The sequence below is a fragment of the Drosophila tropicalis genome, unplaced genomic scaffold (assembly GCF_018151085.1).
Source record: "Drosophila tropicalis isolate 14030-0801.00 unplaced genomic scaffold, ASM1815108v1 contig_593, whole genome shotgun sequence".
Taxonomy (NCBI): domain Eukaryota; kingdom Metazoa; phylum Arthropoda; class Insecta; order Diptera; family Drosophilidae; genus Drosophila; species Drosophila tropicalis.
The window spans coordinates 5,914,161-5,926,690 of record NW_027173070.1 but is presented as its reverse complement, the minus strand read 5'-3'; the positions used below and the strand labels follow the sequence as shown (position 1 = coordinate 5,926,690).

Below are 12,530 nucleotides of genomic sequence, written 5' to 3'. Positions count from 1 at the left end.
TGGCTGGCAGCAACAAGTGAGCGAGCGGTGTAAAAACCCGAATGAGAAAGGAAATGAGAAAAGGTTGTCGCTTGCTTGCTTGGCTTTCCTTTCCTTTTCCAACAACTGTTTGTTCGCAGGAAGTTGTCAGGACATTGTTTACTCTTTATAGGCAGACAGGAACCAGAAGAAGACGGCGGCAGCGGCGGTCTCAGAAAAAGTCAAAAAACCAGCGGAGAGAAGGAAAAAAAAAACGTTACAGAAAATATAAAAAAGAGGCGGCAAGTTTTGGAAAGGGGGGAGGGGGTATGGAGTGTGGGTATGTAAATTACAAGCGGAATTTAGATTGTAACCTAGCGACTACAAGAGACTACGCGTGGCCGCGACCTTCACGACGACGAAGAAGACGAGGATGACAACGGCGACGAAGAAGACGTGGTGGAGAGCGAATTAAATGTGAAAGGACCTCGACGAAATAATCTGCTAAATGTAAGCAAAATGCGAGTGGGTGAGACCACCCATCGGTCGACCGAGAAGGCGGTGGTGGCGGTGGAAAAGGCAGACGATACCTAAATGCCAAAATGGCAATTTGGCAAAAGTTTTGGCCCCAAAGTAAACAGACAAGCAGGCAGCAGGCAAACCTAACCAATGAGCGAGGATACGTCGAACGAACAAACGCACGGACCAGGCCATACCAGGCCAAAAGTAAAAGAAAAAAGGAAACAGACGATGCCAAATGGGAAAATGTTGTGAGAGGAGCAAGCATAGGACCTGAGCCTGGACCTCGACAAAGTCAAAGCCCCGTCTTTCACTTTCTTTTACTTTACCTGACATTGCTCCTGCAGGGGTCTTAGTATTTTGGGGGTGTGAGTTTGCGAGGGGAAGTACCGGCAGCTTTATCTTTCTTTTGGCTTTCAACGTCGTTTCACTTGTTGAGCATTTTGCAATGTGTCAAAGAAATTGAAATTCTGTCAGAGTGTATGTATGTGAGAGCCGGAGGAGCCGAAGGAAAGAGACACCCTTGGTAGACAGGGAATTGGAGCTGCAAGAGTTTAGGGGAAGGAGAGGTTCCTTTCGTTATGGTTTGCTTTAGTTTTACTCATGGGGGTTGGTGGTCTGGGCTGGAGGTCTGAATGAATTGCAAAAACTTTGTTATACAGAGCATAATGCAGTCAGAGCACGACTGGAGCTTGGGTAAACCAGACGCCAGTTAAAGCGATTACTTCTACTGGCTCTTTGCTCTGTTGTTCAGCTGCTCTAGTCTACTCTATTCTCTGTGCTTTCGTCCTTGGAAGATCTGACAGCGAAAGTGCGGTTAAAAAGTTCAAGTGGTCAAATGGGTGGTTCAAGTGCATTTGCTGCAGTTGCCCCTCCTCCAAAAGGTAAGTCCGGGCGTGAAATGAGCCGTTAACGGGGCCCAACCATCATTCTTATCAAACACCCTGCTCAGCCCAATGTCATAAAATGCATGCAACACTGTTGCAGTCACGAAGGTCGCCATAGCCAACGCCATCGCGGTCGAGTGTCCTGCAGGCAGCTTTTTCTCTTTCACTCTCTCTCTCTATCTCTGTCCCTCTGTGGGCTTCTGGTTTCGTTTGCCTTTCATTTTCGATTCGTTTCTGTTTACACTTACCGCCAAAAGTGTTTGCCTGGGTGTGACTGGACTGGACAGAGGTTTATTTTTTGGCGGGGGTTTCTGAGGTCGGCAGGTCGGTCGTTTGCTTTTCCAATTATGCAAATGCAAAATTTCACGTGGATATTTTCACTATGATGCGTCGTTGTCAACGTTCTGGCGTCGCATTTCGTCCACATTGTTTCCCTTTTCAATCAAGTGCGTAAAACGACATAATGAGAGAATGTGCCACTACAGTAAATATGCATATGTGTGGGTGTTTGCATTTAATTTTCCAACAGATTGCGCCACCTTCCTTTAATTTCCCACCCAGTGTTTAATCAGTGAACCTCGAGAGGATTCGACCAGTTGGACAGTTCAGTTTTGCATAATGAGATAGGGAGCTCGGGCATTTTTTCCTCTACAGACAAATGAATGACGGTATTATGCATTCAATGGGCTTGATAATGGAATAATGAACATATTTTTGGCATTTAAATAATCGCACCACGCGCAGTATGGCCGGCCAGTTTAGTTCACTCAGTATAAGAGGATCAACTGATGGCCAGCTTCCATTGACATTTTGTATCAAAACATTTTACATTTTTACTTTCGTTAAAAAAAAAACTATCACAATTTATGCACAGTTAACTTTTTTTCTCTTTACTGAAACTCATTTAAATACATAGAAGTCCTGTCTGAGTGGACATGACATTGACAGGGCGACACAAACATTTTGGTAAAAGAAATCTTTTCATCTCAATGAACTCCGTATAAAGGTTACAATTTTAAATTATTTAGACATGTTAATCAGTTAAAGTTAAAAAGGACTTAAACAAGGTTAAACAAAAACAAAAAAAACAAATTTCTACAAAAGAATTTTTACTTTTGCCAAAAGGGTTCGCTTGTTGGCCGGTCTTAGTTTCGGCTCTATACAAAATAAACAACTAGGCCAAATATATAATGGATTATGTCATTAAAAAGCTAAATTCATTACTCAAATGTTTTATAATGCACATTTTGTAAAGATAGTTTTTTGTTGACACCGAGAAAATGAGAACAGTTCCACAAAATAAATAGAGATAGAAATAAATTCAAATATAAACCTCACCTGGCTTGGATGCGCTGACTTCTGTTTCTCGAAATCCAGGAAAAGCTAAGACGATGAGATACTGATTGGAAATAATAGGGTTTAAGATCAATGAATGTTAGTATTTTGCACTTTGATATCAATGTATTGGCGGATCTAATTCGCAGTTTCAGTTTTTTAGGGATAATATTTCTCTCAAAAGCCTTTTCATCCAACTCCCACGTCCAGCGACTGTACCGATAAGCCGATACTGTATATTCGAACTTTGATACTGTTTTGATTTTCTCGAATCCCAAGTACAATTAAACAGGATTTTCTTCTTTAAGTGTTTTTTATTCAGTAAGTTATGTTTTTTTTACCCTAAAAATGGTCAATGCATAAATAAAAAGACTTTTCCTTGTTCAATTGCCAGTTCCATGACTCTCAGTGTACTTCTTGTAATATCCATAAATCAATGCTGGGTTTTGCCACGTGTCCAAATTGGCCAAAACTAAATTAAAAACAAGTACGTGTATTTGCTTACGATAACAATAAGTACATATGTAAAACATTGCTCCTGGATTCTTAGTAATTCGCGTGGCTTTCTTTAAGTTGAACGAAATAACAAAAACATTTATTTATGCTATTTATAATTTGATTTTCTTCCATGTTTTATGGCCATTATGTTGACCATAAGAACTCCGCAAAAATTGCTCTTTGCTGTTTTTTTTTTCACTCCCTCTCTCTGAACGTCGAAAACAATATTCAAATTTTTGATTTTTATGGTTTGGCTTTTGGGTAAAAAGTTATGCCCAGGCTCTTGCTCTTTGGGAGCTTAAGGTTTAATGGTTTTCGGGCAAAACTTTCTCTGCCAAGTGATATTGATATTTGAATTTTGTCAAATAACGGTAATTATGCAAAAAGATTTCAAAGTTTACTTGAATTAACGAGAAATTTGTAGCCAATGTTAAGAGCTCTGGCAGTTGCTTACAGAAATCTTAAAGCTCTTAAGCCATTCTAAACCCATCATTGCCACTCGCTAATGGTTAGAAGCACACCCATACACACGCACACACACCGAGAGATATACACACATATGGCATTGGCATTGTTTCGCCAGAACTCCTCCCATCATCATCATCATGAGATTCCTCCAAACACCCTTCTTCGTTTACCTCGAAACTAACCAAGATTTTCGCACAATCATAATCATAATAATAATGGCATTGACGGCAACTGAAGCGGATATAATGAGGCGAAGCGGCGGGGTTTTCCATTTTTTTTTTTTTTTTTTGCTCCTCTTTCTCTTTTGGTATGCCAACTCTTGTCGTTGTTGTTAACGACGACGACAGCGCCAGATTCCTGCGGTTTGATTGATGTCTAAACCTCTGCCAAAAACTAAACTTGTTGCCCATTTTTACCTCCTAACTAACTACAAACCAGACGCCCCCATTTACACTTAGTCTTTAAGCAAATTCAAAAAGCTAGCAATCAGCCAAACGAGTTGTGTCCCATAAAATGCACATGAAATTTAAAAAAAAAAAAGAACACACACTTGACAGGCCACACGCCACCCGTTGTCCCTTCATTTAAGCCAACCACCTAGGTAGGTAACCCACCTGGGCGCCTGCCGCTTTTATTGAGAAATGGCCCCCGAGGAGAAATGGCTCTGCTGAAGCTAAAGTCGAAGACGAAGTCCTGTCCGTCTGGACATTAGTTTTATGTGCGCCGCTCAAGGACCCCCAAGAAATGGCAAAGTCACCCAAAACCCCTACTCAATGTTAGCGAAATTTAAGAGAAACCAAAAATAAGCTTTTGCAGAGAGCTTTTTTGAATTTGCATTTCTCTTAGAACAAGTAAAGGATAGCGTTCAGGGGCGTCGGCCTAGTTAATTTGTATTTCGGGGGTTGCTACCCCGAAAAACAGGATAACAGGGTCAAACATAGAGTCTAGGCGCTGTCATGGTTACCAATCGCGCCAAGGGAAGGACGATGACAGGTGCTTGATTTGGCTTGGTTTGAGTTTGTTTACCAGCGAGAAAATTGTCAAAGAAAATAATATAAATTGTCAATGAAAAGTCATAGAAAATGACTCAACGAAGTGTAATGATCACGGATCTGGATCAAACCGACCAGGAACAGACAACAGAGAAGATGCATGGACACTCCGCGACACAGCCAAAGCCCAGAAATCGAAAAGTCTTACAAACCTTAGCGGGTAATTTTAGTCGTCGCTCAAGAAGTGTGGAAATTGAACATCGCCAGGATAGAACGGGCACACAGAACAAAAAGAGAGATCGCACCCTTAATGGACTGGTAGGTTTAGAATTCAAATTATGGAATGGATTCTAAATTTTGAGATTACAATTTTAGCTGCAGGCCAAGGAACAGCAATTGGAACAATTGCTACAACGTCTCTCGACGCTCCATAAATACAATGACCAGTTCGCTCAGGAGAATGAGAAACTACGCCAGGATAGCACACAATTGGAACGTCGTCTCTCCCAAGCGGAACAGGAAGTCGCGAATTGTCCACGTTGTCAGCAGTTAAGCCAAAAACTTTCCACCATAAATGCTCAGAACAAAACACTAATTAACGATGTAGATATGCTTAAGACTCTGGTCTTTCGTTTGAATGTTCAAATCGAGAGCTATCAGGATCAACGTAGGCATGGTGTCGGGGATAAAGGAGGAGGAGAAGGAAGCACTAACATTGTGTCCACACTTCCACAGTCTTATGAGCTTCCTGCCCATACTTTGGGCCCCTTACTCCAGGCCTATGATGAGACCATCCGGGATAAGGATGCTCTCCTCACCCAGTATAGTACAGAGTTTGAGCATTTTACTGGCGAACTAAAGCGTGCCCTAGAGGAAAATACCAAGCTGGTGAGTCTGTTAATCCTTCTTTTTTGAACTTATTTACAAAGAAAATCCTTTCCAGCTTCAATCACAGGAGCAGCTACGTCGAGAGGTTGGCAGCTGGCGAGAGGAGCGCGTATGTCTTCAAGCCCAACTAGGTGTTTGTCGTTCCAAGGCCGAGGCACAAATGCGCAAGACCGATTTGGCCAAAGAGAAACTAGTCGAAGTGATGCATTGCTATGAACAAAGGATGCAGACTTTGCTCTTGGACATGGATCATTTGCAGGCTGCCTATGCTCGCACCAAATCCGAATTGGCTGCCATGAAAAGCACAACAGCAACTTCACCGCCACAGCCGTCTCCACCTGCAGCGCCTGCCCTTGCCGATCTTCAGGAAGCTGCAGTACAGCAATGCAAAAGTCTATTGGAACAACTGAAGCAAGAGCATCTGCGAGAGCGTTCAACATTGGAGGAACAATTGCAGACAAGTAATTTGCGTGCCGCTTCGCTTATGCGCAGCACAGAGAAGGCCAAACATGCCAAAGATCGCCTGAAAGCGCGTCTCCGCATGGCTTTGCAATGGGCTCAAAAACTGGAAGCTGGCCAGGCCGAGATGCGAGACACTTACGATGCTGTCCGCCGTCTAGAAGTGTTGGTCAAGCATAAGGAGTCCCAATTGCGTGGCCTACATGCGCGTAATGTGGAAGAGTTGGAAAAATTGCGGCAAAAGCTGCAACAAAAAGACGAGACCATTAGAAATTTGTTACGTGGCAAACTAGAACGACGTCCAGCTGTTGATTAGTCAATTGCTTAGCACAATAGAAGGTTGACCTTACTCCTACACAGAATTCTGCGTGATTCTCCATGCATTAATAAAGGCACCACTTAGGGATTTACAAAACATTTCTACAAGTCAAAAAACTTAAAATAATTTACAAATTTTGTGTTCTCTACAGTTAAAGACAATGCAAACGATTTGGTGACCCCTAAGTGTTATCGTTAGTATTTGCCCCAAGACACTAAGAGAGATCTTTAACAATTAAAAATATATAATTTCAATACAAAATACATCAATAACTTAGCATAGAAAGCTTTTTAAGCACAGCAATACTAGACTCGATACGGTATCAGCCAGATTCCACCAACTGTTCAGCCTCATCGATGGCTGCATTTGCTATTGCTGTATCTCCTCCTCCAGCTGCACCACTTGCACCGCCGCCGGCGCAAACAACGCAAGCCTTGGGAACCGTTTGCTCTATGTACATGGTAATTCGTTCTAGAACCTGCTGTGCAACTTCTCGCATCAGCTGCTCGTAGCGGGCAACGCCCAACTGAGATTGTAGCGATTGAAGCTGCCATTTGAGGTATTCGGTAAGGGGTATTTTATAAACGGGATCCTTGAGAACAAGCTGTCGATGCCGATCGTCGTGGTAGGTCTTTCCGTGATAGCTTTTTATATGGAAATCTTCGCCACTGCCAAATTGATATTGAAATTCGTCTAAGTCTAATTGATGTTCATCGTGGATTACCAACGAGTCGTAATAGCGTGGCGTTGTCTTGGCATCGCCCTCCTCGGCAACAGAATATTGCTTGTCCATTACTTCACGTAAAGTTTCGTCCACCAGCTGTAAGATGTGAGGTAACCGGGTCAACAGCAGTTCATTGTCACCAAAGATCGAGGCAAAAGCCAGGCAAAAAAGTTTCCTCTTCTCGGCATGTGTGTCGGGCACTAGGGGGAAGAACTCAATCCACACATCTAAAATGCGTGCCAGGGCATCAACTTGCGGAAGTTCCTGGACCACAGACATAAATACCGTCTGGTCAATGAGTAGCGTCCGAGCTACAATGGTCAGATACCAGCCCATGATCATGGGAAAATCCTGCCTGAGATAAACCTGTTGGAACACAAATGGCAAAGCGGGTCGCACAAGACGCAACCCCATCGTAGCATCCGTTTTTAGGCATGTCTCAAATATTCTTAACATGGCGATAATGCCCTCTGTGCGTATATCCTCAAATGAACGGACACAGTAGGACACGAATCCTTCACCATAGCGACTCAGATAGACCTGAGCATCGAGTAGAATATACGCATGTATAAGTTGAAGAACAGTGCGTAAATTCTCTGATGACATCTCAATAATGGGCAACAGATGATCACAGAGAACTAAAAGTTCGGGCGTCAATTGGGTGGAATTTCCAATCACAGCCAGCCAAAGCATGATCCCATCCTCTATCAGATACACATAAGAGCGTTGCTATTAATTTGAAAATAATTAGTGACCGTACTGAATATGAATCCCAAGCTTAACTTACCTGAAGATCTGTGCTAAGCTCAATAACGCTGTAGAGGAAGGGTTTCATGGGCTCAGGAACATCGCGTATAGTCCGCACCAGCTGCTCCAAGGTCCCAATGATTGCACAACGCAATAAATCATATTTCTCGCTCTCCCGCCACAGAAGAGGCAAATAGGATATAAATTGAAGAGCCTGTGGTTCGATATATTCGCTCATCTTCTCCACCAACAGGGTCATGGTGCCAAGGACCACAATTTTGCTATCGCATTCACCCGCCTCGTGCAACAGCAGGAAGAGCGCCTCAAAGAGGGGTGAGAAATATGGATGAAATGTGTCGGGCATAAACTCAAAGTCATCGATAAGAAGATTTAGAGTTCTCGCCGATGCCAAGCGAGTGGGCATATCTTCCTGGGGACGTAGCAAATGCAGACACGCCTCGTAGGCCAGTGGACGCAGTTCGCGTGATAATTGGACCCCGACCCAGTGGCCCACTAGCCAAATAATTCGTCTTCGTAGTATCCGGAAATTGGGAGCTTCAATTTTTAGTTCCGACAACAATTGCGAGGTCAGCCAGTTACCGAAATCCAGACGATTAAAAAAATAAAAGGAGGTCTGCCCCAAGGCATTGTAGATGGCATCCTTCAAAAGAATGGATTTTAAATCCGATTCCGGGGTCAGCTGGAGCTCTTGGGCTCGTCTCACATACTTCAGGACTTCTGCTATCATCACGGTCGAGTACTGGGTGAAACAGGTTACATATAGTGTCTCTACACTGGCACGTAGCGAATATTTCCAGGCATCGCCACCGCCATCATCTTGATCATACCCCTCGGGATCTTGTTGCCACTCTTCAAGCTCTTGCTGGGTCAGCAGAAAATAGTGAGTCACTATCTTCTCACTCATATACGTAATCCGTTCCTCGGTGAAGAATTTCAATTGCGCCTGTCCGGCGGTTGCCAATAGCTCGTCCTCCAAGGATTGGGCACCTTCAGCTTCAGGTGCAGCTGGCGCACTAATGCTATCATTGCCACTCAACATAATGCCCTTGAGCATATTGATGGCCTGAATGGCAAAGTTGCTAAAGTTCATTCGGTCGCCGGTGTCAAAGATAAGGCCAGTGCCTTCGTGAAACACATAATGGAAGCTAAATTCCAGAGCCACCGAGACAAAGCGGGCAAAGGAGAGGGCACGTCTTTCCATGAATTCGTTGAGGGATTTCATCATCTTCAAAATGAAGCGTTCCAATTCAGCTATAAGCGGAGATCCACGATTTGGACCCAGGCGAAGTTGATAGCGTAATTCGAGACACTCACGCAGTCGTTCGAAAAGTTGCTCCACAAACTGCATGTGATCCGGGCTCTTGTATTGCTTAGCACAGCCATACACGAGGAGTTTCCGCAGTGATCTCATCACAATGTAGGCTCGTTGTAAAATGCTTAGAGCCTCCGCCTCAAGCTGGGCATCCTGGCTACCGCTGGCGCAGATCCTTTTGATTAACTGCAGGCAGCGATTGGTGAGCACCGCCCAAATGTCCCAGGCCAAGTAGCCAAAAATTTGAGTGCCTAGTTCCTCGAAGGCTCGTTGCTCGGCCATCAGGCGGCGTGAGGCCAATGCTTTCAACACATAGTGTAGCACCAAAAGAATTCTTTGCTGCAGTGCGGCATCTGTATTTTCAGCCGCATTGCATGTCTGCAGCTGCTTCATCAGGGTGGGCAACAAATCTGGCCAGAATCGTGGATAATCAGTGCGGGCCAGTCTGCCCAGCAGGACAGCCACTTGCAGGCCAACTTGTGGTACTTCCTCTAAATTGTAATTCTGCAGAAGAACTTCTCGAATTTGCTGCTTTTGTTCGGCAGGCAGCTCTTGTCTGGAATTTGGTCGCCAATAGCGTTCTATTCCATTCTTTAGATACACTGCAGCCATCCAACGCACTTTAACATCATTCTCATCCTGGGCATTGGTGCCTCCCTCCCCTTGAGGACGGCCGGCGGCGACGGCAGGCAATTTCATACTGAGACGCGCTATTGTTGGAAAAAAGCCCGGCTGTTGCTCCCATTCTCTGAGCTGGGCTTCGGCCTTTTGGACTATTTCGTGACTGGGATTTGTGGCCGCCTGCAATGTTTGTGCAACCAGATGCAGTTGCTCGGCAGTAGCCATAATTCAATTTTGATTTAAATGCCTCTGCAGCCAGCCCTTCCTGCCGTTCCTTTCGCGTTCGCACAGCACAGCGATTTGGCAACGCTGCAATATCGATTAGCCACAATTTATCGATTGTAACTGGGACCAGCACAAAGTCGTGATTTCATAAATATTAATTTTAAAACTATGAGAATGTATTACGAGTTGTAACATAATTCATTACAATTTATCTAAATATGTCCTGATCAGCATTTATAGAGGCTTTTAAAAAACTATTCTTATATCTTTTAAAATTATTTATATGTTAATTTTAATATTTTTGTGTTTTGAATCGATGTATATATCAAATTCAAATTTATTGAGTTTTCTGTTTTAACAGTTAAAGTGTTTTTTTTATTTTGTTTTGATTTTAACTTATATTCACATATTGTGAATTGCTCTGAGAGTGACAGTAATATCACGATGGGGCACCAAAAAGTATCATCTCTATTGTGCAATGATAGCAGCAATCAGCTGATTGATTGGCAACGTAAACACAAATATTTCTTTGAATCGAAAAGTAGATAAGACACACATTTGACATCATGCTAAAGGCTGTAATCCTTATTGGGGGACCGCAGAAAGGGACACGATTTCGTCCTCTCTCCCTGGACACTCCAAAGCCGTTATTTCCTCTTGCTGGACGTCCTTTGATTGCCCACCACATTGAAGCATGTGTTCAATTGAAGGAATTGAGAGAAATCCTTATAATAGGATATTATCCACAAACGCAAATGGAGGGATTTGTAAGCGATATGCAGAGCTTATATAGCAGCAGCAACATCAATATCAGGTGAGAATTAGAGCCAACAGGAAGGTTAAAGTTAAAGTAATGACGTGTCTCATCTTTCCGGTATAGATACCTGCAAGAATTCACTTCGTTGGGGACTGCTGGAGGCATGTACCACTTTCGTGATCAAATACGGGCCGGCAACCCGCGCGCCTTCTTCGTGCTCAATGGCGATGTGTGTGCCGATTTTCCGCTTCAGGAGCTCCATGATTTTCACACACAGCGCCCGCCCAGTGCTTTGGTGACCATTATGAGTACGGAGGCGACACGTCAACAGTCCTTGCACTACGGCTGTCTCGTTTTCGATCGCGGAAGTGGCGCCGTCTCTCACTACGTTGAGAAACCGAGTTCATATGTCTCCACATTTATCAATTGCGGCGTTTATGTATGCTCCATGGATATATTTACTATACTAGCCCAGATATTCCATGCGCGTGGGCAGGAGTATAACTGTGTTGGTTTCTGCAATGGCAATGGCAGGGATCAAGGTCACATCAAATGGGAACAAGAAGTACTTACACCTCTCGCTGGTACGGATAAACTTTTCGCCATGCCTGTGCCCAATTGGTGGTCACAATTGAAGACAGCCGGCTCGGCGATTTATGCAAATCGTCATTATTTGGGTCTGTACAAGAAGACCCATCCAGAACGACTTGCAAACGTTGGTACTAAACGAGGCGAAGGCGATGGAAGTCTAATCTGCACAGTCTATCCGGATGTCTATGTGCATCCCAGTGCCTCAGTCCATCATTCAGCTGTGGTGGGTATATTAAACTTTCAAATCAGGATTTTCGTTTAAATTGTTCTTTTCTTAAAGCTTGGTCCCAACGTGGCCATCGGCCCTGGCGTTACTATTGGCCCTGGTGTTCGCATTCGCGAATCAATTGTTCTCGAACAAGCTCAGATAAAGGATCACACTTTGATACTTCATTCTATAGTTGGGCGTGGCTCCACTATCGGTGCTTGGGCAAGAGTTGAGGGTACGCCCAGTGATCCGGATGCAAATAAACCATTCGCCAAAATGGAAAATCCACCACTTTTCAACAATGAAGGCAAACTAAATCCGTCTATAACCATATTGGGTAAGTAACTAACAGCTGTCTGCATTTGATGCATTTTAAGTTGTTTCTCATTTTACTTATCAGGTTGCTTTGTCCAAGTGCCAGCTGAGAAGATCCTTTTAAATAGTATTGTCCTGCCGCACAAAGAACTTAGCCGCAGCTTCAAAAATGAAATCATCTTGTAATGATCAATACCAAAAATCAAAAGTGGACCAAACGACAGTCGAGGACATGCCTATATATTGCTTTGTGTGTTTCATCTTTTATCAGTATGCCATTTTATATACCTACATATACATATTTAAATACTATATCTTGTACATTTGTTTTTTATCTGTGCAATATTAAAATTATTTAACCATTTGAGAACATGAACTAAAAAATCTTTTTCAATCTTTTTTTCTGTTTTTTGAACATTTAGTTCTTCAAGAACTTTTTTGTATTTGCAGGACAATTATACATGCAATCTTTTATTGTATTCTTGTTATTAATTATATATTTTTAAAATATATAAAACTTTAAATATTCGGGATAACATTAGTAATATATAAAGATGTACAAATACATTCACAATTCGAACTAATCGAACTATCGGTCGATGTAATTGGGTAAACTTTTTCGAAATTAAGACGTTCTGAAATTGAGGATCTGTTGTATTGGCCCTTTTAAGGGTTAATACATGCAT

The 12,530-nt window shown here is 43.0% G+C and overlaps 3 protein-coding genes across 3 annotated transcripts; 2 read left to right on the top strand and 1 right to left on the bottom strand.

Annotated features, from left to right (window-relative positions):
• Window positions 1-4,747: 4,747 nt before the first annotated feature.
• Cep89 (Centrosomal protein 89kDa) lies at window positions 4,748-6,522 on the top strand. The gene is made up of 3 exons (XM_068290313.1): window positions 4,748-4,975; window positions 5,033-5,545; window positions 5,601-6,522. Exons 1-3 carry the CDS (start codon window positions 4,748-4,750, stop codon window positions 6,318-6,320), a joined length of 1,461 nt encoding a protein of 486 aa, XP_068146414.1. The 3' UTR covers window positions 6,321-6,522.
• Window positions 6,523-6,549: 27 nt separating this feature from the next.
• Window positions 6,550-10,120, bottom strand: Impbeta11 (importin beta11). The gene is made up of 2 exons (XM_068290311.1): window positions 7,835-10,120; window positions 6,550-7,776 (listed from the first exon to the last, which is right to left on the bottom strand). Exons 1-2 carry the CDS (start codon window positions 9,971-9,973, stop codon window positions 6,646-6,648), a joined length of 3,270 nt encoding a protein of 1,089 aa, XP_068146412.1. The 5' UTR covers window positions 9,974-10,120; the 3' UTR covers window positions 6,550-6,645.
• A 338-nt stretch (window positions 10,121-10,458) lies between these two features.
• Window positions 10,459-12,214, top strand: Gmppa (GDP-mannose pyrophosphorylase A). The gene is made up of 4 exons (XM_068289923.1): window positions 10,459-10,787; window positions 10,854-11,544; window positions 11,602-11,866; window positions 11,930-12,214. The coding sequence occupies exons 1-4, from the start codon at window positions 10,540-10,542 to the stop codon at window positions 12,028-12,030; spliced, it is 1,305 nt and encodes a 434-aa protein (XP_068146024.1). The 5' UTR covers window positions 10,459-10,539; the 3' UTR covers window positions 12,031-12,214.
• The last annotated feature ends 316 nt before the right edge of the window (window positions 12,215-12,530 follow it).